The following is a 25023-nucleotide window of genomic DNA, read 5'->3' as shown; positions in this document are numbered from 1 at the left end:
TTCGTTCTTCTTCATTATCATTATAGAATATTTGCTTTGGCACAACTTCAACCAAAACAAGCATGGATCTTTTCTTAGCCGCCTTTTACTTCATAACATCTGCTCTTTTCTTGATTTTAGTATTTGTTCTTGCTACTGTTTTGAAAGTATACTCCGGAAAGTCGATTGGCAATCCAAATTATCCTCCTGTGGAAGGGACAGTCTTCAATGAATTGTTTTACTTCAACACATTATATGAATATTTTACTGAAATTGCCAGAAAACAGCCCACCTTTCGCATTCTAACTCCTGATCAGAGTGAAATTTACACAACAGATGTCAGAAACATCGAACATATTCTTAGAATAAAATTTGACAAGTACACAAAAGGTGATCATGACAGAGATATACTTGGAGATCTGTTTGGGGAAGGAATCTTTGCTGTTGATGGAGATAAGTGGAGGCAGCAGAGGAAGCTGTCGAGTGTCGAGTTCTCAACCAGGGTCCTCAGAGATTTCAGTTGTGCTGTTTTCCGTAGAAGTGCTGCAAAACTTGTTAGGATTATTTCGCAGATATCAAAGGCAAATAACATTTTCGACTTCCATGTAAGTGTTAAATAGCTAATATTGATTCTGATTAGTTGTTACTAGGAATAGAATTGATGCCAATATTTATGTTCAGTAATCCACTGTCTTTAGGTTGTGTTTTGATTTATTACCACGAATAATAAGAGCTATAAAGGAGTTGTTATCTTCACTTGAATACAACAAACCACTTATTTATTAATTAAACCAATATTTTGTGATCAAAGTTGTTTTTATGTTGAGTAAAGTGGTTTTTATAAGTTGAATGGCTTAATTTTCACCGACAGGTTTGTTGTTTTGTATTGTATATAGTATCATTTTCCAAATTATGACAAATATTTTGAGCAATCATTCCATTTTATTACGCCTAGTAGAAAATGAGCTCCTATGATGCTGAAGTGATGTTGCAGTAGCAGAAAATAAAACTCAAAAACAGATTGAATGCTTGATGTACTGCAAGTTCATAACTTCGTGTTTGTAATACTTCAAAACTCTGCAGGACATGCTAATGAGATGTACCTTAGATTCTATATTCAAAGTTTATTTAATTAATTAAGGATTAAGAGCTACTAATTAGAATTTAGACGATTAATGACATCTTTAAGAGCTTAAGTAGGTTGATTAGTGAAAAACGTAGTAGTTGTTAGAATTAATCACTTTTAAGGGTAGTAATTAACAACTTTTTTTTTAGGGGCAGTAATTCACAAAAACTCCTTTTTTTGAGATAGTAATTAACAAATTTTCCTAATTTTGAGCATATTGTTATTTTTATGCTATCAAAGCCAAAAAAGAAAACAAACACTTTACAAACTCTTGAAATGCTAGACCCCCGGGTAATACTGGCTTAACAACTACAATTATCACACACTTTATCTAGAGCTATTTTCTTGAACATAATTGTTTTTATTATAAATATAAATGCATGTTATCAAACCAATATAAAATACATTTCTATTTACTTTTTACTGGAATAGGCATTTCTATTTACTTTATATAAATATAAACCCGAATATAATTAATTTCATACATGACTACATGTCTTCATATAATGTATGAACCTCTTTGATACTAGCGTGTTTGAACAGGATCCCTAATTATAATTTATTTTTGACGGCATTTAACTAATTTGAATTTATTTTTATTAAAACAAATACTAGTACTAGGAGGAAAAGTCCTAAAAAGCACGAGAACTTGTTCGAATCAAAACGACGCTACTTCATCTCATTTAAAGAAAAAAAAAAAAACAAAACCCAACCCTATTTCATTTCTTGTCACCTGATTTAGCCTTTGACATTCAACTCACTCATTTTCTCTCGCTGGAGATCTTCTTTCTCCACAGTCGTCGAATTAGACATCAGCTCAATTTTCTCTCTCCTCAATGCTGGTAATTTTGGTCGCTTTTATCTCTAGATCACTTGCCTTTTCTGCCAAATTTTGATCGACTTTGGAATATGATTCGCTTTTATTTCATTGATTTTCTCCATTTCAATTTCTTCTTGATGTGTTTTATAAACCTAGAATTTGAACTTTTGTAATTTACTGGTAATTTAGGGCGTTCGTTTTGATTTTTGATGATAATCTAAATCATTATCTAAGTATCTTATGTTAGTCGAGTATTAAATTTTTGTAATTTGTTGTTGAATTATATGCTCGATGTTTGTATTATTAATATCTTTGCCTCCGGAATCCTATGTTCACATTTTGAGAAATACAAAAGTAGAAATTTTTGAATAATTTGTGCTGCCTAAATCAAAGGTTATTAATTGTCATCTGTTAATTTTTCAATTTTAATTGAATTTAATTCCGTAATTTATGTGTAATTGTATGCTTGCTGTGCGAAATTTTGATTGATTTATACAATATACATATAATCCAAGCATACTTAGGAGGTTTTGTATTCAATAAAGCTATAGATTTTGTAATTAGCTGGTAATTGCGAAGCCTACAAATTTGTATTAGTCTGTGCTTGTGAGCTTTAAAGAGTTTTACCATGCACCGAAAGACGAGTCAGATGAATGTTAAAGAGTTAACATGAAAACAGTGTTATATAATTATAGCTGGCATATTCATGGTAATTTTATTACAAGTAGGATGCTCTAAACATTTTCATGTTGACTGTTCTTTCTTTTGTTTTTCTCATTACTGACAGTCCAAGGTTGCTTCCAAGTCGGTTCGCCGTGGGCCTGCCAATTTGGTTCGTCAGTTCACCCATGACGTTCGCTCATCCTCAAAAAGTGTAGAAGGTGTTTCTTGCTAATCTCTGAATTGGATTTCCTTTTTGTTTGCCATGGAATAATAGATTAAACCTGTCTATATATCTTGTACTCATTAATATTTTTCTAGTGTTTTTTCATTGGTGTTTAATGTTCATGGTCTTGCCAATTTCTTTTTTATTTTGTGATTAATTAATTATCGATCTTTGAATTGTTGCTTGTCAATTATTATAACTTTGCATACAGAGTTGTTGTGTTAGTTGTTGTTGTAAGCTTGTAACATGCTTGATTGGGTCTGAAACCCTTTAAACTAACATTAAAAACCAGGTTTTGTGTTTGAAAATGTAGTGCTGAATCTGTAACTTCAATATTGTTGATATATTGTTTTCTTTAATTTTTTTTCCATTCCTTGAGCTGGCTTTCAGTGGTTAGTAATTGTAATGCCAAACCTATATTTACCTTGTATATATGGGTATGAATGTGAGTTATCTTTATACCAGATGCTTTGAAGATCCATCAATCTGGCTGGAATCTTCAGAAAGGGGATGGAACTTGTAGCTCTTTAACTGGATGGAGTTCCGGTAAAGGCAATTCCAGTCAGTTTCCTAGGGTTTCAAACCCTGCAGCTGTCATGGTTAGTGGATATTGTTTGTTTCCTGTGGGTCTTTGCATACTTTAATAGCCAAATATGGTTTTTTTGTTTAACTTCTGTGTGTGATGTATAGGCACCAGTAACCGGAGTCTTCACTAGAAGTATTTCAAGCATGACTCTGAAAATGGGATCTAATGAAGTCCTGTCTCAAGGATCCAGGTGTGCCTCTAGTTCCTGAACTTCTGTTGACCACTCTTCTTTCTTTGTAAGAGAAGGGCTACTATTGCATATTCAGTTGGGGTACTTTTAAAATTTTGGACTGCAGCTATTTCTTCCACATTTGATTATTCTCTCTTTTTTTGTTGTTTGAATCTCCAGTTTGCAGCTGCTCTCAAAAAGGAACTTTTCATCAAGTGCAGGTATTTATTTCCTCTCCTTTGTTGTAATTGCATCTCTAGTTCTCTACTTATTAGTGGAACATCTAAAATTCTTTCTGCCAATTTGGTTAAGCTTGTTACGTATGTGTTGTTAAATTAGTGGTCTGTAAGTCTGTTGAGCTTGGTTGGTGTCTTCTATTGGCATATGCAAGATTGATATTGAATTTATTTGGCCTCGTTTATGTGTTCGGATATCTTGAAGTCTTTTTACGGACAGACTTTGTGCAAATTTTAGCTCTTAACAGCCAAAATTTGATAGCTGTACTTATCTTAGCTGTTAATTCATACTCTTGTAAGCAGTTAGTGTATCAGCTTGACTCATATTAAGCAAGTCTTTTGGACATGCATTATTTAATAGCACAATGTTCTTTATTTAACTAATAGACAAGGCAGAAGATGTTGTAATGTTTATTCTGTTATTAGGTTGTAGTCACTCATGAAAGAAGTGTGGAAAGAAGGGTATATTATTACTTGTTCATATCTCATTCAAATTCTGGTCAACTTTTAATTCTCCAGAGTGAGTTTTTTAGTACTTTATTACTAAAATATGATGTTCTTTCAACTCCTGTGTTTTTCAGATCTGCCACCTCATCAAGAAATCGGCATGCCATCTCTTTCTCCTACTATGGAAGAGGTATGTGATTTACCTCTCTTTACATGCTGGACTTACTTGACTTGATGAACTGATTGATAATGGTATAATTGAATTCCAGGGGAATATTGCTAGATGGGTGAAGAAAGTAGGAGATAAAGTATCTCCTGGTGATGTAATCTGTGAAGTCGAAACAGTACGTATTTTGCTTCTTTCAAATAAGGTTTCCTTAATGCTCCCCCAAGATACTTATGGTTTTGTTTTCAATCTTGAAAGGATAAAGCGACAGTTGAGATGGAAAGTATGGAGGATGGTTATATTGCCCAGATAGTTAAAGGAGATGGCGCACAAGGAATTAAAGTTGGCGAGGTATTGAGTTGGCTGATTTTTATTATCATGCTTCGATTTGGAGTTTGACTTGAGTTCCGTGGAAAGAGTGGAGAGCAGTTGCATTGTTTGTTTATCTTCTCCCTTAGAATTTCAAGCATTTGAGTCCGGATGTGGAACTGATTGCTTTAAGTAATTACTCTTAATGCAACTTGTTAATAATCTTACTTGGGGAAGGTTAGTTAGTTGAGCCTTCCATGTTCTGTTTCACACAAATATCTTTTCCCTCTGAAGATGTAACACTTGCTTAGTTTTAAAGGGCCCAAGGCGCACCAATTCACAAAAGTCCTTGGAGCTTAGGCGCAAGGCAAAGGCGCACGCCTTTTGTAGGTGAGGTGCACTTTATTAGTATAGAAAAGAAAAAATAATTTCTATTAAATAAGTGTAAAATTAGAATTATGTGAAAAGGTGAAAGGGCCATGTGACCAATAGTTAGGGTTCTTCAAATCGGATTGGGGGATATGGGATTTCTCTCTCCTCTAGAAATGAATTAAACTGACCATCACAAAGTCCCATAGTGTTATTTAGAAAATAACAACTTACAAAATAGCTATTGATGCTTTACAACTTAAGGAGCAAAATAAGGCGCAAAGGGGCAAGAAGTAGCCTAGAAAAAAAGCGCAAAGGCGCGCGCCTTTTGTAGGTCTTTGAGCCTCACAGAGCTAAGGCGCCAACTCTTGAGCCTCACTGTGCCTTGCGCCTAGGCGCGCTTTTTAAGCTGATAAAGGGCCAATTTAAGTCAATTATATGATTGGGGTGTATAAAGTATATTTATATCTGTTATGTTAAGTTATTTGTTTAGTTTCAATTTTAACACTGCATGGAAATTACTATTTTAGTGGACGGAAGGCTGCCTTAGTTTATTTAGTTTTGCTGTTCATAATATACCCTTAATTCCTTGAAATTATATCCTAAAGCTCCCCCCCCCCCAAACACACCTCCCCAATTTTAATCTCCCTGTGCTCAATTCCTTCGGTATTATAACCCACCTAAATATGGAACAAAGAGGCCAGTAATTTTGAATATGCTGGTCCCTGCATGCTGTGTATCAATGTTGGATATATCTAAAGATTTCTTCTTACTTATCTGGGGTCAGGGGAGATTTATCTTGCTTTCTTTATTGTTGAGTTACTGTGAAGGTTTTGTTCAGCATATAAACTCATACAGTGTTATTTGTGTCTTAAGTTCTCATCGTCGTATAGGATTTTCTTGGTATGGTGGGTTGACTTCTAGAAATCATTATGAAGGATATGTAGTTAGTTCTGGGGTGAACGCTTAGTGAGTTAAGAATAAGGTGGCCTTGGGATTTCGTTTGTAAGAATATTGACATGGTGATGTGCATTTGTAATTATTTTCCATAGAATTTTATCTTATCCAGTCTTTAATTATTTAAGACTAAAGATAATAATTTTAGGATCATGCCAAGCGAGCCTTATGGATTTCGGGGTTTTAATGCATTTTTAATATCTGTTCACACTAGCATTAGTAATTTTTAAGCATTAAGATATCATTTCTCTTCTAGTATTTCTCCTTATCAGGTATTGCTTTTGTGAGAGCAAATCCAAACATGGAGCAGTAATATCCTGTAGCTAAGAGAATTATTATGTGATATTAATCATATTATCAGATTCTTGAAACTTAGATTAGGGATTGAATTGTTGTTTTCTGTATTTTAAATTTACAGTATTGTTTTGCTGGCAGAATATCTTTAAAACCTTTTCCTGTCAACGTAATTGGTGTTCTATTATCTCTGAAACTCTGACTTTGGGTTATCTTGATTTCATGCTAGGTGATTGCTATCACCGTAGAAGATGAGGCAGATATTGAGAAATTCAAAGATTACACACCCTCCAAATCAGAAACTGCTGTTCCTGAACCCGAGAAACCATCTGAACCTGAAGCTTCTGAACAAAAAACAGCTCAGACTCCTCCTGCTGTACCCAAGGAGAAGAATGCTCCATCTAGTCAAAAATCACCTGGTGGGGATCGCATATTTGCTAGTCCCCTTGCAAGGAAGTTGGCTGAAGACCACAATGTGAGTAACTCGTTAGAAATTTGTTCCAGGTTTAGTTATTGCGTTGGGATATTTCTATGATTCTAACTTGTGTCCCTTGATTTTGTTCTGTGCAATAAAGGTTTCTTTGTCAAGCATAAAGGGAACAGGTCCTGATGGAAACATTATCAAAGCTGACATTGAAGATTACTTGGGTAATTTGCATTGTTTTCTTTTATATTTTCTTTCGATGATTTCACTCTACAATTACTTGTATCTATAATTTTCTGTGGTTTGGTTAATTTTTATTACATACTCTTAGTCCTGGTGATGGTTAATTTTTTAAGAAGCTTTTTTATTGGGTCAATTTTCATCCCACTTTACCACAGAAAATTTCAAGAAAGTTTTAAAAAAGTCAATAAATTAATTTATTTTAAATTTTCTAGTTTCTACTGTGAATTCCTTGGATTCCAATACAATTTGTTGCCTATGGTGTGATTTATTATAACCTATACTTAGTGAATAAATTTTATATAGAGATGCTCATGTGAATATAACCCTAGAGGTCTTTTCAGCACAAATCTACCTTACACTTGGCTCACACATATATATATTGCTTTTGTATAGCATCTCGAGGCAAGGAATCACAAGCATCTGTACCTAAGACTGCTGAAGGAGCTGGAATGGACTTCTCAGATATTCCTCATTCTCAGATAAGAAAGGCAAGTATTTTTCCACTTCTTTGCCTCACAGGCATCTGTTTTTAATTCCAGAATATCTCCAGTTCTTAATCCGATTCTATGGCCATGGTATTGTGAAACCTTTATAGACGATGGGGAAAAGTCATTTACTATGCTCACTATGTGAGCTGCTTTGGCTTACGTTTTATTTTTCAACACAACAGGTCACAGCTGCACGCTTATTAATGTCAAAGCAAACCATTCCTCATTATTATCTGACAGTAGATACTTGTGTGGACAAACTTATGGAGTAAGTAACTGATTGGCTTTCTCTCTCTCTCTCTCTCGGTTTCAAAATCTTGTTTAACTGTCTTAATCGTGCTCTTTGATGACGTTCAGATTGCGAAGCCAATTGAATTCATTACAAGAAGCTTCTGGAGGGAAGAGGATTTCTGTTAATGATCTTGTGATCAAGGTATTTGCACTTTATATTCTCAGATGGCAATATATTTTCCTTGTGCTATTTATGTACTTATAAATTTTGTTTTGGATGTCAATTATTCTATTACTAAATTAAAGTTGTGTATTTTAGGGACAGTAATATATTTACACTAGGTGTACATGGAATATTCCTTTCTCAACAATTCTAATAGCTCACAAATACATTTGAACAAAAATCTAGCCAGGAAAGATTTTGGAAATTCAATTAATGGAGGAAGTATGATGTTCCATGTACCCTTAGTGTACATGTGCCCTTGTCCTTTTAGTATCTTATTTGTTTTGTGCAGCACACCTTGACTAAGATCTTACAAGTGACTCATGCATATACTCCCGCTAGGCTTTTTTACATTCTCATCCAATTGCCATATAGAATTATCCAAATTATATGTACTTTTGTTTATATCGATACATGACTAGTGTTTTGGGTCATTGAAAAGAGTTGAAATTTTGACAACTTGATGGTGGTAGTTTTCTATTAAATGTAGTCAAGATTGTGAGTGGTTTCAAAGGTGCTGAATATGGTTTTCTGAATTCACTTGTTCTATGTATATCTCAAATTGAAAGCAAACCAGGGTTGTTGTCCACTTGTTCTGTGATTTGTTTTGTATGCCGGTCAGTAAGATGGGAGTTGTTTCATGTTGGTTTTTACTATTCGACACTGCATGCTGCAACTAGTTGGAGTTCTTGTCAACTTTAATGCAATTTTGGGTGTAATAATTTTGGATTTATTAGATGTAATATAAATGTATCTCTTCGTGTGTACTGTTTAGGCTGCTGCTCTGGCACTGAAGAAAGTTCCTGCATGCAATAGCTCTTGGAACAATGACTATATTCGCCAGTGAGTACTGTGCTAATATGCCGATTTCGTTTTGGTGCATTCCTCTTTGTTATAGATTCGAATTAGTTGTATTTTTTATTATGTTCAGGTATCACAATGTGAACATCAATGTAGCAGTGCAAACTGAGAATGGTTTATATGTTCCAGTTGTCCGGGTATATGATGACTCCTACAGCTTTTTTTTTTTTTTTTGAGGGAAGACTCCTACTTCTACTTTAGGAACCATTATTGAAAGCTAATGCTAACTGGATTTTTTTTTTTTTTTTTTTTTTTTTTTTTTTTTTTTTTTTTTTGTTTTGGCAGGATGCTGACAAGAAAGGTTTATCCAAAATTTCTGAAGAAGTTAAATTTTTGGCCCAAAAAGCAAGGGATAATAGCCTGAAACCTGAACAATATGAGGTAAAAACAACTTTAAACATAATTTTATTATAATCGTGGCCTCGTTAGTGTTCTCGTTAAATTTTTCTTTAATATATTTATTTTTATTGCAGGGTGGCACTTTTACTGTGTCAAACTTGGGAGGACCTTTTGGAATCAAACAATTCTGTGCAATTATTAATCCTCCTCAGGCGGCCATTCTTGCAGTTGGCTCTGGTACACAATTATACATATATTGCTCATATATACTTACAAGTTGACACAGCAAATATTTATATTAGACATCAACCCAAGCGATAAAACTACTAATAATTTACTTTATACTTGTGCAGCTCAAAAGAGAGTTATACCTTCGGATGATGGTGTTAACCAATTCAAATTTGGCTCCTTCATGTCCGTTACACTAAGCTGTGATCATCGTGTCATTGATGGTGAGTAACATTTGCTATGCATTTTAGTAAATGTTATGCCACGAGAATTGAATGTTAATCTGTTTTCATTCGCTTTATGTAGGTGCCATGGGTGCAGAATGGCTAAAAGCATTTAAAGGCTACATCGAAAACCCAGAGTCAATGATGCTGTAGATTTGATTTTTAGTTTATGGTTTTTCCTTATTTGGGCTCAAGTTAATTGATTGAATGCTTTGATTTTACTTCCACTAGCATCTTCTGAGTTCACAGTTGTTTTGACATAAAGGAGCAAGGGAGTCATGGCTCTAGGAGCTCAGGGTACTCGTGGCAATCGTGTACAATTTTGTAATAATGAGGGGATGAATCTTTTGCAATTTGACAAATTGATTTTCCCAAGTGAAATATAGGAGGCTTCAAAGTACGAAGGTTTAAATGCCTTCTGTTGATTGATGAGTGGAATTTCTTCTTTAGCCTAAACAATTTTGAAAATTAGTGTACCTATATTTATATAATTGTTAAGTATATTTTTAAAATCATCACAATCTTTTTTCTCCCCTTGTTAAAATTGGTTGAATGTAACGGTTCCAATCTTTTTATCTTCCTTTGTAATAACCAAGTTTAAGGAAAAAAGGAAGCTATCAGGAAGTGTTCCATCTATTTTTTTAAAAAAATGCTTAGAGAGGTGCAGATTACTTGTATTAAATGCTCTATTATGTATTATTTTCATGTACTTAGGACTCTTGTTTTAAGGGGATTTGAGTGTGTAAAAAACAAAACGAGGATAGAGTAAGAAAGGGTACATAGTAGGTGGATATAAGAAAATGGGGAATACAGTACGGGGGTAATTGGTAAAACAAAGGGAAAAGGTGCGCAGTCAACAAGGGGATAGAAAAGAGAGGGAAGTTTGCACTACCTTGTCTCACTGGAGCATCGAAGTCTTATCTCATTGGAGTATCGGCTCTAGGAGATAGAAAAGAGAGGGTTGTTTGCACTACCTTGTCTCACTGGAGCATCGGCTCTAGGAGATAATAGAGAGGGTAGTTTGAATTGTATGGGTTGCCTAAAGGCTTGGGACTCATTAGTTATGAAGAGGGTAGAAATTACGAAATAATCACTTTTCTATACAGATGTAGATTATCTATGGCTTTGTTAACTAATGTTTACTCTATAAGTATTACATACAAAGTATTTTTTCCCCCTTAAAAATGGTATTTGACACGCAATAATGACCGAAGTGGGAATTAAAAGATTATCTCAATAGATACAAGATATAATGATATATGTATGTCTATGGTAGTATATCAAAAATGATATATAATAAGTCAAATACAAAGAATTTTTTTTTTATTGATTTAGGGTACATTGATCATTATTTTTATTTTGTTCAGGTCAACTGTTAGCATACACTGCACGGTAACCCCTAAAAGTTTATTTTTTTTTTTAAAAAAAACAACAAAATTATTGCCTTTTATATACCATCTATCCTTAGTTACTCATGCATTTGCAAGTTTAGATCAATATGGATATCCTTCAAAAAAAAAATTAAAAATATTAATAAAAATAACCTAGAGCTACTAAACTTAAGGTTCAATCCAAGTGATGAATTAAGTTTTATCCAATCTAGTAGAATGACATGTATATTTTATAGTCTATAGTTAGTGTCATTATTATAACTCTCTTACGTGCATATAAGAGTGATCTTTCCCTCTTCAACTACATAATTTATATGTTTTCCATTTTCAAAGTCACTCTGTCAACACTTTCTTCAAGGACTTACTCTAACTCTTCACCAACTCTTCAAGTTATTCTATTAAAAAGCCAATTTGCAAAATGTATACCATATTAGTAAGATTACTGCTTCTTTTGTTGTTTTATCGAAATATCATCGTTTACTTCTTTTTATACCAATCTGGCAAGAGGGTGTTTTTTTTATACCGACTTTTTGCTCAAACTCTTCAAGATACTCTATAAAAACAAGGCAACATAAAAATACCACAAAAGTAGAAAACACCAAATATATCTGGCTTTTTCATCACAATGGATACCCAAATTGGTAATTTTATATACATTACCCTAACAATCGTAGTAATCCTAGCTTTTCTGGGCATCAAATTGTTGGCAAACAAAGTGTTTTATAAAAATGGAGTGAAAAAATACCACCCTATTGGTGGAACCATGTTTCATCACCTCCGTAACTTCAAGAAGCTTCATCACTGCATGACTGATCTCGCTGCCAAGTACAAGACTTACAGAATATTAACACCATTTCGAAACGAGGTTTACACTTCGGATCCTGCTAATGTTGAGTATATCCTCAAGACCAACTTTGATAACTATGGCAAGGTACGTAGAATCTATCACTATTGCTATCTTTTCCTTACTATTTGTTATTGATCCGTTTGTACTATTAGCTTTGCGCTGTCAACTTGTTATTTTTATGACGAGTGCATGATGTTCATCATACTCTCAGAAAGTTTAGTTCTTGTTTATACCTAGAGCTAGGTGTACCAAAGCGGTGCACATTAACAATTTTTGGGTAGGAACGACGTACAGTGAAATTTGACGTGTACGTAGTAAATAATTAAACTGATAATCAATGAATGACATATCTGATCAAATTGGTGACTCCGATCCGAGCCATTGTTTTAATTTTATGTAAGACTGGGTCTTTGGTGATATACTCCGTTAGTCCATATAAATATCGGACCAAGTTGGTGGTCCTTTTTTTTTTTTTATTTTTTTTTTTGTAAGAGTGGGACTTTGTCTTCGTTTTTATTTGATAAGGGTGAGTCTTTGATAGCTCCATTTCGAAGAATTACTTCGTATAAATTAAAAAAAGCAGGGTAAAAGTTTAAAAATAAGTAATATGAAGTATTAAGTAAAATAATATGGATCCATGTATCTCAAAAGAGAAAGTAAATAATTATTATTTAAATTGTATAATTCACAAAAGTAATATATCTTGCGCATTAGCACGGGTATCTTTCAGAGTTCCAATTAAACTAAATTGTATGTAATCTTGACTCATAAGGTCAGTGTTAGATATTTTGGCAAATTAATTTTAGGAGGAGAAAGAAACAGAATATATATGAGATTTGTAAAACAAAAGACCTACTAGGTGGAGTAGGAGAGGATAAAGAATAATGCATACACCTATACTAGTGCAAATTTCTAATTTAGCGTGATGTCTTATAAATTTTGGACCTTAAACAATAATTCAATGCAATGTCGGATTGTGTTAAATTAGTTTTTGGTGAGGGTCTTAGGGACATGTAGAAGCCTACTAAACTAGTAAACTGGTATATTGCAGGATTTCACTATCATATTTTTGGTTCCTACAATGTAAAAGCTAACATTATTTGTATATCCTTGTTCAAAATTGCAGGGGTATTATAACTATGACAATCTTAATGATCTATTGGGCGACGGGATCTTTACAGTGGATGGTGAGAAATGGCGCAACCAAAGGAAAGTATCAAGCCATGAGTTCTCTACAAGAATGTTGAGGGATTACAGCAGCAAGATCTTCCGAACAAATGCTGGAAAACTAGCAGATATAATTTCCGATGCTGCTAATTCAGCCCAAATTATGGATATTCAGGTAAGATGGTGTTTTACTGGTTGTATTGGACAAAAGTGTTTTACTGATAAGATGAGCTATGTACTTTTGGAGACTTTGGAGTAACGAACTAACTTGAAATGGCTTTCTATAGGACTTGTTTATGAAGTCAACGTTAGATTCTATTTTCAAAGTTGCATTTGGAGTTGATCTAGACAGTATGTGTGGCTCAAATGAAGAAGGGAAGAAATTTGGCCAGGCTTTTGATGATGCTAGTGCTTCAACCATGTTACGATATGTAGACATCTTTTGGCCTATCAAGAAATTTCTCAACATTGGCGCAGAGGCTAAACTTAAGAGAAGTGTCAAAACTGTTGATGATTTTGTTTACAAATTAATCAGTAACAAAGTGGAACTAATGAAAAGTTCACAAAGCAATGTCTCAGTAAGCGAATCATAACTTAGAAGTCTGTAATCATATCGGTTTACTGAGGAGATTAATGCATTCTTTCTGTGTGAATTTGTAGGAAATGCAGATGAAAAAGGATGATATCTTGTCACGGTTCCTGGAGCAGAGCGACACTGATTTGAAGTATCTGAGAGATATAATCTTGAGCTTTGTAATTGCGGGTAAAGACACAACAGCAGTTACACTTTCATGGTTTGTTTACATGCTTTGTAAACACCAGAATATACAGGAAAAGGTTGCTGAAGAAGTAAGGAAAATTACGAAAATGGAAGGAGTTGGAAAATTTTCAGAACTTGCTGCTAGTTTGACAGAAGAATCACTTGAAAGAATGCAGTATTTACATGCTGCATTGACAGAAACTCTCAGACTCTATCCAGCAGTTCCAATGGTAATTCTAGCTAGTCGCAGTCAGAAAATTTCATTGCTCTCATAATCTCATTGTTTGTTCTCTTCCTTTTTATTTTTCTCTTTTGTGTTACACGTTACTTGCTGAAGTTTTTCAGAAAGAAACGAAATAATTTGTTTAGCTTTTATGTAACCACAGGATCCGAAGATGTGTTTTTCCAAATGACACTCTTCCTGATGGTTATAGTGTGAATAAAGGAGACACAGTAGCTTACCAGCCTTATGCAATGGGAAGGATGAGTTTTATTTGGGGTGACGATGCAGAGGATTTCAGGCCAGAAAGATGGCTTAATGAGGACGGTATCTTCCAGCCAGAGAATCCGTTCAAGTTCACAGCCTTTCAGGTTGGATTTGATGATTACATATACGCTAAGCCTTTTCGAGTCCCTAATTGAGATTCTTAGTCTAACAAGTTTTGGTTGGTATCAACAGGCAGGTCCGCGTATTTGCCTGGGGAAGGAATTTGCTTACAGGCAGATGAAGATCATTTCTGCTGTTCTGCTGAGCAGTTTCATCTTCAAACTCGGTGATGAGATAAGTACTGTGACTTATAGGACAATGATAAACCTTCATGTTGACGGCGGTTTACACATTAGTGCTCTCCATCGAGAATAGGTTTGTCGGAGATACAGGTGTATCTCCCTCACAAAACAAAAAGAAGAGTGATCAACATGTTTAAAATTTAATGTCAAAGTTCACCTGTGAAAGTTCATGTTATTTTAGAATAAGGATATATTGAGTATATATCTCCTAAATAAAAATCCTTGTTTTCAAGGTTTATTATATCTTTCATCTTATATCATGGAGCTCAAAAGTAGTGTTGATATTTGAGAAACCAATAGTTGTCAGAACTCAGAAAGGGATGTGCTTATTAACTTTTAATTAAAAAGGAAGGTGAACTCCCGGTCTCTATAACTCTATTTGTAAAGCAATGAGAATTATGGGAATATGCTCCTTATTAGTCCATCCTCTTGCAACTTCCCTCGATAGACTTGCTATATATGAAGCCTCTCATTTCATGGAAAGCTTTTAGGAGTTTGTTGTATACTTAAGACAAGCCGTTCCAACAGAAGTCTACGTGCCACGTGGTGATGATCTCCGTGTGTGGTTGTTTATATAAGATTTGAACATGCAACTTTAGTTTCCTAACACTAGATGCCTTGCTTATATAGTGAATGAATGAACCCTGCTGAACCGACACCTCTCACAGGTTAAACCAACTTACCTTCGCAGGTCAACGTTTGAGGGGGGGGGGGGGGAGGTGGAGCTAAGGGAATCCCCCTACTCCCAAGCATATGTAGTTGATGGGGCTCGAACTTACATTGTGAGACCTCTAAATCATAAGCTGAGTTTCCCACCAAACATGCTTAGTTTAATAAAAAGAAGCTTGGGTCATTAGTTCATATATAGATCGAGTACGTATAATGACGTGGGATATGTTTTGACTGAGTATCGGTACTAATGGAAGTTTCATTTATAGTTTTACATTATTTTAACTTGATTACTTTCCGTTTCAATTTAATAATCCATTTTGACTTTACACGATTTTTAAGATGCAACTTTGACCAATAATATCTTCAATTAAAAAATATTATAAAAAATTGATATTGACAAATCTAAAAATATGTCACATAAGTATAAATTAATGTTAGTGTTTTTTTTTTTCTTAAACAATTAATATTAGTTTTAAAATTTGACTATAAAATTCAAAATGGTATTGTTTGGTTGCGATGGGAAATGAGTTCCCTCATAAAATCATATTTTATGGAAATAATTTCCCTTGTCTATTTCCTAGGAATTGTCCTAAGTTTGTTTGGTTGGTTACATAGGAACTTAAATTTCCTAGGAATTCATTTCCTATGTTTTATTAGTTATTTTGATTATTTTTTTTTATTTAAGTTAACTAATTTGGAGAGAGAAAGAAAGATATTAAATTAGTAGTGCTAATAATGCAAGTAGGCCCCACAATAATAATTGGAAAAGTGACTTACCAAGGAGAGCTTGGTAAGTGAATTCCCATGTTCCATGGGAATTGTAACTTTCCTTGGAAATTCCATTTCCTCCAATTTGATAAAATTGTATCAATCAAAGAACACTTTCGTATCCTATTTTATAGAAAAATGTTATTTTCCACAACTGAGACTATCAAATTAAAATGACGGGAATATTACATGATGAGATTTATGCAATAATCTCAATATCGATAAAAATGAAGCATTTAATACATAGCGAAAAAAGTAGTAGTACATTTATTTACGTGAGTAAATCATCATGTTGTACCCCCGGCCCCTCAACAGAGTCCACATTCACCTACTCTCTTTAATTTTTAATATACTATTCTATACTCTATTTGTATTAAACAGCTCTAAAGTATTACGTTTGCACAAATCAGCTAAATTCTTCGAATTTTTAAATTAATTTATTTTTTCCAAAACAATGGAAACCCAGATCGAAAATTTCACATACATAATCACTCCAACAATCGTGATAATCCTGGTTTTTCGGGAATCAAATTGTTGAAAAACAAACGGTTTCATGAAAATGGAGAGAGAAAATACCACCGAATTGGTGGGACGATGATTCATCACCTCATTAACTTTAAGAAGCTTCATCATTACATGACTCATCTTGCTGCCAAATATAAAACTTACAGAATTATTACGCCGTTTCGAAACGAGATTTACACTTCTGATCCTGCTAATGTTGAGTATATTCTCAAGACCAACTTTGATAACTACGGCAAGGTACTTATCACTATTACCATTTCCTTTTTTTGGGATAATTTTGATTAGCAAATATATATATATATATATTTTTGGATGCTTTTTATTTAGTAATTTTTCTTCTTTTGGGACGATTTTAATTTGGTGAATTTATTTATTTATTTATTTTTGTAGTATTATTGTTTTGGTTTTCACAAATTCTTACATGTGGCAAACCATTACAAGGGTTATTTCGTTAGTGTAATAGGGGTTACTTGGTTAGCGTAAAAGTGGGTTATTTCGTCAGTGTTATAACTTATAAGGGTTACTTGCTCGGGTTACTTGGTTAGTGTTGTTGCAGGGGTTACTTTGTTATTTTATAAGTGGTCACATGGTGTGGCCAACTAGACGGAATGTTTTGTTTTATTTGCTTTGTCCAGTGGGAAAGTTCCGGAGTATATTACAACAAGTTGTACGATCAAACCCTAGTAGAGATATTTTGGGGTGGGAATTTCCTTATCGTTTCCCCCACTCCTAAAGTGCCTAACTTGTTAATTCGAACCGATTGGATCTATGAGAGATTTTGGCTTGACGGGATTCTTCTTCTTACCAGCCAAAAAAATAAAAAAAATAAAAAACAAAAAAAAATACCAATACATAAGGGGGGTGATAGTAATTACATTCTTCTCATATTAATTATTCTGCATAGATAACTCAGTCTTTACCATTAAGCCAATATTTGGAGAGCGTCCATCTTGTATGCTTTCTTATGCACTTTATATTGTGGTTGAACAACTCTTAATTTGTGGACGTGTGGTGTGACAAGTGTGTACGAGTATAAGAGATTGAATGTCTATTATATACTCAGGTGTACTGTGTAAGAATTATTGAGAGGACAAATGAAATTGGTGGTCTTTGGTGACTAATTTATATGATGTAAGTTGATGATGGGGACTACCAAGGTCAAAAACTTTCAGGACTTATGTTTTTCCCATCTTGATACCCACCGTTTCTGTTTCTGAAACCCGAGCCATTTTCGAGCTATATAGATAGGGCGTAGAACATGTAGCAATTTTTATCGATATTGAATTGGAATAGGATTTTTTACAGAATGGTTTTCCCCCGACTGCCCAACACAATATTGGACGGTATAGTTACTAAAAATGAAGGTAAGGGGTCTCAGGGACTTGTGAAAGTCATCTAACCAGTAGCTAGGCTATATTGCAGGATTTCACTATTCTTGTAAAAAATTACAGGGGCATTACAACTATGGTCATCTTAGTGATCTACTGGGTGATGGGATATTTTCGGTGGATGGGGAAAAATGGCGCAACCAAAGGAAAGTATCTAGCCATGAGTTCTCTACAAGGGTGTTGAGGGATTACAGCAGCAAGATTTTTCGGACAAATGCTGTTAAACTAGCAAATATAATCGCCGATGCTGCAAGTGCTGACCAAATTATGGACATCCAAGTAAGATGGTGTCATGATGTATTAGTCAAGTGTTATTTTTTTTATTTTTTTTGATAAAATGAGCTGCTTTTGAAGTATCTAACTAGACATAGCTTTGTGTAGGACTTGTTTATGAAATCAACATTAGATTCAATTTTCAAAGTTGCATTTGGAGTTGAGCTGGACAGTATGTGCGGCTCAAGTGAAGAAGGGAGGGAGTTCAGCCATGCTTTTGATGATGCTAGCGCTTTATCTCTGTACCGATATGTAGACATCCTTTGGCCAATCAAGAAATTTCTCAACATTGGTGCTGAGGCTAAACTTAAGAAAACAATCAAAATAGTAGATGATTTTGTTTACAAATTAATCAGTAACAAAGTGGAGCTAATGAAAAGTCTGCAAAGCAATTTCTCAGTAAGCGAATTATAACTACTTAAACCATCTTTTAGTCATATCAGTTTAAGGGATTTATCATTTATGTGTCCTTTCCATGTGAATTGTCTGTGACACAGGAAATTCAGATTAAGAAGGATGATATCTTGTCCAGATTCTTGGAGCTGAGAAACACTGATTCTAAGTATCTGAGAGACATAATATTGAACTTTGTGATTGCGGGCAAAGACACCACAGCATCTGCACTGTCATGGTTTATTTACATGCTTTGTAAACACCAGAATATACAGGAAAAGGTTTCTGAAGAAGTAAGGAATTTTACAATAATGGAAGGGGGAGGAAAAATTTCAGAGTTTGCTGCTAGTTTGACTGAAGAATCACTTGAAAGAATGCAGTATCTTCACGCTGCATTGACAGAGACTCTCAGACTTTATCCAGCGGTTCCCGTGGTAATTTTAGTCGCATTCAGAAAATCTTTACCTGTTCTCATAAAAGTCATAATATCCTTGCTTGCGAAAAGAAGAAAATAGATGGGTTTTATTGGACAACGAAGCCTAAACAAACATTATTCTTAGCAAGCTTATATTATTTGTTCTTCTTTTCTCCTTTTTTTATGGTTTCTTTCCTGTTGCAGATGTCACGAAATTGAAGTGAGTATTAAGAATGCTTAATTTTTTATATTGATATAACATCAGGATCCGAAGATGTGTTTTTCCGATGATACACTCCCTGATGGTTATAGTGTGAACAAAGGAGACACAGTGGCTTACCAACCCTATGCAATGGGAAGGATGAGTTTTATTTGGGGTGATGATGCAGAGGTTTTCCGACCAGAAAGATGGCTTAGTGAAGACGGCGTCTTCCAGCCAGAGAGTCCGTTCAAGTTCACAGCCTTTCAGGTTGGTTTCGACTATTACACGATAAGCCTTTTAGAGTCACTAAGATTATTTTAAAGCCTCAGTTGAAATTCTTAGTCTTATAGTTGTACTTTTTTTTTCCGGTATTAACAGGCAGGACCACGAATTTGCTTGGGTAAGGAATTCGCTTACAGGCAGATGAAGATCTTTTCTGTAGTTCTGTTGAGCAGTTTCATCTTCAAACTCAGTGATGAGAATAGTACAGTGAATTATAGGACAATGATAAACCTTCATATCGATGGTGGTTTACACATTCGTGCTCTTCATCGAGAATAAGTGAGATTAAGGTAAAACGCCCTCCCATCCCCTCTCAAAAAAAAAAAAAAAAGTGTACTACATTTAAAATGTAATGTCAAAATTCAACTGTGAAAGTTTATGTAATTTCTAAGTAAAGATGGTGTATTGTGTATATGTCTCCTACTCAACTAAAATCCTTCTTTTTCAAGGTTAATTACATCTCCAACTTATTCCGTAAAGGTAAAAAGTGTTACTTTTATTTGCAAGAGCAAAAGTTTGACTGCATTTTGCTCTGTTAAGTGAGGATTTGAGAAGCCAATAGTTATCAGGCTATCAGCAGCATTAGATAGCACATTAGCAGCAGCTATCATCAATCAGCAAGAGATGTGCTTATAGGAATGAAATGAATTTGCAGTATCCATTTGGTTTTGGGCAGCAAATTGGCCTCCGAGGTTTTTTTTGGGAACACCCTAAGAAGTGCCTCGATGCATAACCTTATTGGACCGAAAATGTTATCTTAAGGCTATATAATACACAAAATTTGACCATTTTGGAAGATTTCGGGACCCTGTATAGAAAACTCTAATTGTAGTGGGGGATGTTTCTTGTGATCATAAAATGTTGTTTGGAACTTTATACAACTACTAGTAGCTCACACAAAGGCCCGTGGTGGACTTGAGTCAATGACAAGATGCATATTCATAAGCGGCTAACTGACAATAAAGAGGTTTAGTGGACGATTTCAACCACCGGTGGTAGTGGCCTCTTAGGGTCTTGTAGAATCCATGTTTCAAAAAGTTGAAAATTTTATGAAATTGTATCGGACCATGACTTGATCAGGTGACAAATGTGCCTGAGAAATAACAGACATAACGATTATTTTGACTGCTGGTTTGTAGTTCATTATATTGAATAGAACATTGAAAAGTTTCAGACACAATTATAGTAGTAGAAGGTGTAGGCTTAGCTGATTAGCTCATTTTATTTTATATTAAAAGTGTTCAGTCATTAATTATGTAGTTACCAAGTCCCTGATGGTTATAGTGTGAAGAGAAGGGACTTGGTAACTTACCAACCCTATGCAATGGGAAGAATGGGATTTATTTGGGGCGATGATGCAGAGGATTTTAGACCAGAAAGATGGCTTGACAAGAACGGAATTTTCCAACCTGAAAGTCCCTTCACGTTCACAGCCTTCCAGGTCAGATTTTACTGTTATTACATGCTTTCTTAAAAATTCCAATTGCATCTGTGATCTTTAAGATTCTCAACACTTTTGCATTTCCTGGTTCACAGGCAGGTCCACGGATTTGTATCGGAAAGTAATTTGCTTACAAGCACATGAAAATCTTTTCTGCTGTGCTATTGAGGAGTTTTATCTTCAAACTCTGTGATGAGGAAAGTGCTGTGAATTACAGGACAATGATAACCCTTCATATTGATGATGGTTTATTTGTTCGGGCTATCCCTCGAGAATAAGGCACCCATAAAGATTAGAGAATTTCAATCCCCCTCCCCCCCAACAAAAAAAACACTCCTCTTCCTACGAAGATCCGTGATGTAATTCCAATAATTCGATATAGTACAAGTAAACCTAATTTCAGCTAAGGAGATAAGAGGGAGAGTAGTCAAGTTTCAATTTTCAACTGAAGTTTGTCTGTATTAAGTGATTTGAATCCTCCGTTGTAATGTGTAATGTGTTTACTCCAGGATCTTAATCATGCTTTCATTGTTCTACAAGTTGGTGAATCAAAAAGCTTAACCGCTTAAAAGACAGTGGATTGCTGCACAATAACAAAAACAAAATCTGCATTTCACTCAGTAATGGAAGGCACTTACATGTTCTATCAGAGACCGTAAAAGTTGTCACAATACAAAAAGTAAAACTGGAGCTGATAAACTTTAAGTAAAAAATGGCCTGACTACAGCAGAAATCATAACAAATCTGGGGATGTGCTCACAGGAGGAAGGTGAATTCCTGGTCTGTTAGTCCATCCTTTACGTTTTCTATAGGCCTCAATAGCCTGTAATCGTAGCCTCTCATTTGAAGCAGACATAGCTTTTCTGAATGCCTGCACAAGCATAGAGATGCTATGGGTCAATAGATGTAGTAACATACACACTGCAAAAACAGGTAGATGAGATGCTACTTACAGGAATAGTAGGCAACTTCGGGGGAGCTTCAGCAACCTCTCCAAATTTAACTATATCATGCTTTGGAAGATCAAGAATCTGCTCTGAACTGCCTTTCTTTTGTTTCTTTTTCTTAGCCTTTAAAAACCTGCGTCAAAACATGGCTTAATTTACACAAGTTCATACGCACCAAAAGAAAAAAGCAAAAAATCAAAGTAAAAGCATCCAAATCACATCAGTGATCATTCAGCTCTGATCCGTTACCCAGGAAGTTGGTCAGCTTAATATTTGAAAAAATCTCCATTTCAGCAATATAAACTTATTCTCTTTCCACTTTAGAGTTTTCCTTTTTTTTTAAAAAAAAAAAAATTTAAAATAATTTTTGTGTGTGTGGGTGGTGGTGGGGGGGTTCTTGAGGGAGGATTAATTGATTAAACTTAATCCTATTATGTCCAACACTAGATTGTTTTCTCTGACTCGACCACTCGCAATGACAAATACAACAACAATCCAACTCTGTTTGAGTACAAAAACAAAACAAACAAACAAGAACCAACAAAACACACACACACACACACACACACACACACTTACTCTTTCTTCCTCTGCTTTCTTGTTGAAACACCATCCAACTTTTCCATCTCTGCTTCAAATCGGAGGTCATTTGCCTGCTTTCGCTTCCGTTTCTTCTTATTTTTCTCTTCATTTGCATCATTGCTTACTTTTTCTTGTGGCACAGTTGATTTTTTTACCTTTTCTCCTTTAGTTCCCTTGCTTTTACCGTCCACCTCAGATTTTGAGTGAGGTTTCTGCATATAAGTTCGATAATTAAACTCCAAATTTATACTCTAATTAACAGTCATTATACTTGGCACATATAAATGAGTGTACTTAATTAGGCTTAAAGACCTTATTTCTCCTATCAGAACATACATTTTTTTTGAAATTTTTCTACAGTTTCATCATCAGCACATACAGAATAGTACTATCTGGGGTGAAATGTAAAGCTCCTTTGGATTAGTTAATCAGAAAAACAGAATGCATAATTCTATTTGAACATAATGGTAAGCCAAATTGATATAAGAACCTCCACTAATCAACTTAAGCTACCATGTCTGAGATTTCATTAGTAATGTCATAAGCTTTCCTTGTTTAAGATTATGTAGAGATTAATATTAAAGTCTTTTAGTGGACATCTAATCCAGATCTTCCTAAACAATGTATATCGAAGAAGTATGAGCAAATAAGTCAAACTATAAAATGTAATCAGTGCTTGCTGCCTTGATTAAGACCCCAATGCTATCCCACTAACAACATAGCAAGCGGCTAAAATCAAGTTCTAGACCCCATTAAGTGTAGACAAATACTGAAGTAGCCTCTACAAATACTCAAACTAAATAGTGCAGACTTCCTGAATGCCCCATATCCTTGTCCTTGCCACCATAAATCATTTAACTATCTCGATCTAGGAATGAAAAGTTGAGCAGAAAGGGTAGTAAATTTCCAATAAGAATTGAAAAACTTCTTAAAACCCAAACTAAGTTCTCATCTTTCTGTCCAAAACATTTTATAATAATCATAAACTTCAGCCATAGAACAGAATTTTAACCTAGCAGTCGTATTCTCACTTCGTTCATTTACAGCATACTTTTGAAAACCCAAGCCACTAACTTCCCCTTGTTACAAAGTTCAACAATTACTCACCAAAATTAAGCCAAAAACCAATACATGAGCAAATTCAGACACTTAATACAAACATTAAAAAATTCAAAACCCTAATCAAGGTATAATAGGTTGCTGCAGCCTTTTAGTTTCGAAACGCTATCAAACAAGGAAACCACACAAGCTTATGCACCCACATCTACCATATGCAAACAGCAAAACCATAGTTACACAGAATCACTAGTCCTTTATACAAATTATACTCCTATAATGCAAAATCCTTCAATTTCATTAAACAGTACTTTGAAGAAATTATCATCAAATTCAAGCTACAAGATTGTCCATAGCGCATTAATAAAATATGGGCAATAAACCAAATGCTCAAATTTCATCAAACAACAATAAAAATTACAAAAAGGCTTAAAATTAGCAATAAAGGGCTTACATTTTGAGCAGTATCAACTTTATTGCTCTTCTTTTGAGTATTTTTCGAATCAATCGCAGACCCTGAAAATATAATAACCCATTAATTCAAAGTATAAGAAAACAAATGGGGAAAAAAAAAAGGTAATATTAATAACAATAATAATGGTAAAATTAAAAAGGAGGGAAGAAAAACCTTGATTAGCAGGGACGGGAGAAGAACCAAAAGACAAGATTTTGCGGAGTTTGGAAGGCAAAGCGTCGATAGAAGAAGTGTTGGGAGGAGGAGGGAGGCGGTTGTTGCCGCCATGAGCAGCAAGATAGTTTTTCTCTCTCCTTTTCTTTGCTTTCCCTCCCATCTTTACTCTCTCTTTCACTCTAGTCCAGCGTTTCAAGTTCTGGTTTGGTTAAATGCTACGTAAATTTATTTATTTATTTTTAACCGAAGTACTCAATTATTTAATTAGTACTCGTAGATCTTTTATGACTCCAAACCAACTTTGATTTTTTGGACCAGGAAAAGAAAGAGGTTGAGGATTCTTTCCATAGACCCCACCACACTCCGGAAAGTCATTTGAATTATCATATATGAAACATTATAATTTGAGGCGACTACGGGTCTTTTATGGTTCCAAATAGCATTATATGACTACGAGATGCATCCCCTACAATCCTAAGATTTTTCAACACCACGTCCCGAAACCACCAAAATCGTAAATTATAGCATTCAGTTTAAAACAAATTTGTAATTTTTCGGACCCAAGTTGAAAAGAGGTCGAGGTATTTTCCATGAAGTCCACAACATCCTGAGAGACAAATTGTGTACACTTCGTCTTTAAACAATCAATATGGCTGCTTTTTTGATGTGCTGTTTTCATTGACTATAGACCGCCAAAGGCCTTCATGTGAGTGACTAATGCATGATAATAGTTCAAAACAACATTATGTGACCTATATATACATCCCTTATGATTTCGTGTGTTTTTGACATCAGGTTCCGAAACCTACGAAATTTGTCTGATTTTGGGTATTAAATAGCCTTCAAATTTGGCAATTAGAATATATTTTGATCCACCAAGATATGCATC

The 25023-nt window shown here is 34.6% G+C and overlaps 2 protein-coding genes and 2 pseudogenes across 3 annotated transcripts; 3 read left to right on the top strand and 1 right to left on the bottom strand.

The window, feature by feature from the left end:
* LOC110721396 (dihydrolipoyllysine-residue acetyltransferase component 2 of pyruvate dehydrogenase complex, mitochondrial-like) lies at positions 1–10126 on the top strand. 2 transcript variants are annotated; one of them, XM_021900530.1, is made up of 19 exons: positions 1–584; positions 2713–2806; positions 3277–3410; positions 3502–3587; positions 3747–3787; positions 4384–4439; positions 4519–4593; positions 4674–4766; positions 6574–6819; positions 6920–6992; positions 7405–7499; positions 7682–7767; positions 7857–7932; positions 8729–8796; positions 8885–8951; positions 9100–9195; positions 9288–9390; positions 9507–9605; positions 9688–10126. In XM_021900530.1, exons 1-19 carry the CDS (start codon positions 63–65, stop codon positions 9756–9758), a joined length of 2181 nt encoding a protein of 726 aa, XP_021756222.1. In that variant the 5' UTR covers positions 1–62; the 3' UTR covers positions 9759–10126. The 2 variants fall into 2 exon arrangements, with proteins under 2 accessions (XP_021756222.1, XP_021756223.1); XM_021900531.1 differs by lacking the exon at positions 1–584 and adding an exon at positions 1709–1947.
* Positions 10127–11583: 1457 nt separating this feature from the next.
* Positions 11584–14951, top strand: LOC110721397 (annotated as a pseudogene).
* Positions 14952–16320: 1369 nt separating this feature from the next.
* LOC110721394 lies at positions 16321–19956 on the top strand (annotated as a pseudogene).
* Positions 19957–21498: 1542 nt separating this feature from the next.
* On the bottom strand, positions 21499–24340 carry LOC110721395 (H/ACA ribonucleoprotein complex subunit 4-like). Its single transcript, XM_021900529.1, has 5 exons — positions 24132–24340; positions 23958–24019; positions 22445–22659; positions 21872–21998; positions 21499–21789 (listed from the first exon to the last, which is right to left on the bottom strand). The coding sequence occupies exons 1-5, from the start codon at positions 24292–24294 to the stop codon at positions 21652–21654; spliced, it is 705 nt and encodes a 234-aa protein (XP_021756221.1). The 5' UTR covers positions 24295–24340; the 3' UTR covers positions 21499–21651.
* Positions 24341–25023: the final 683 nt, after the last annotated feature.

Source organism: Chenopodium quinoa, unplaced genomic scaffold (assembly GCF_001683475.1).
Source record: "Chenopodium quinoa cultivar QQ74 unplaced genomic scaffold, ASM168347v1, whole genome shotgun sequence".
Taxonomy (NCBI): Eukaryota; Viridiplantae; Streptophyta; class Magnoliopsida; order Caryophyllales; family Amaranthaceae; genus Chenopodium; species Chenopodium quinoa.
The sequence above is the reverse complement of the archived record's forward strand: the minus strand, read 5'-3'. Positions and strand labels throughout refer to the sequence as shown.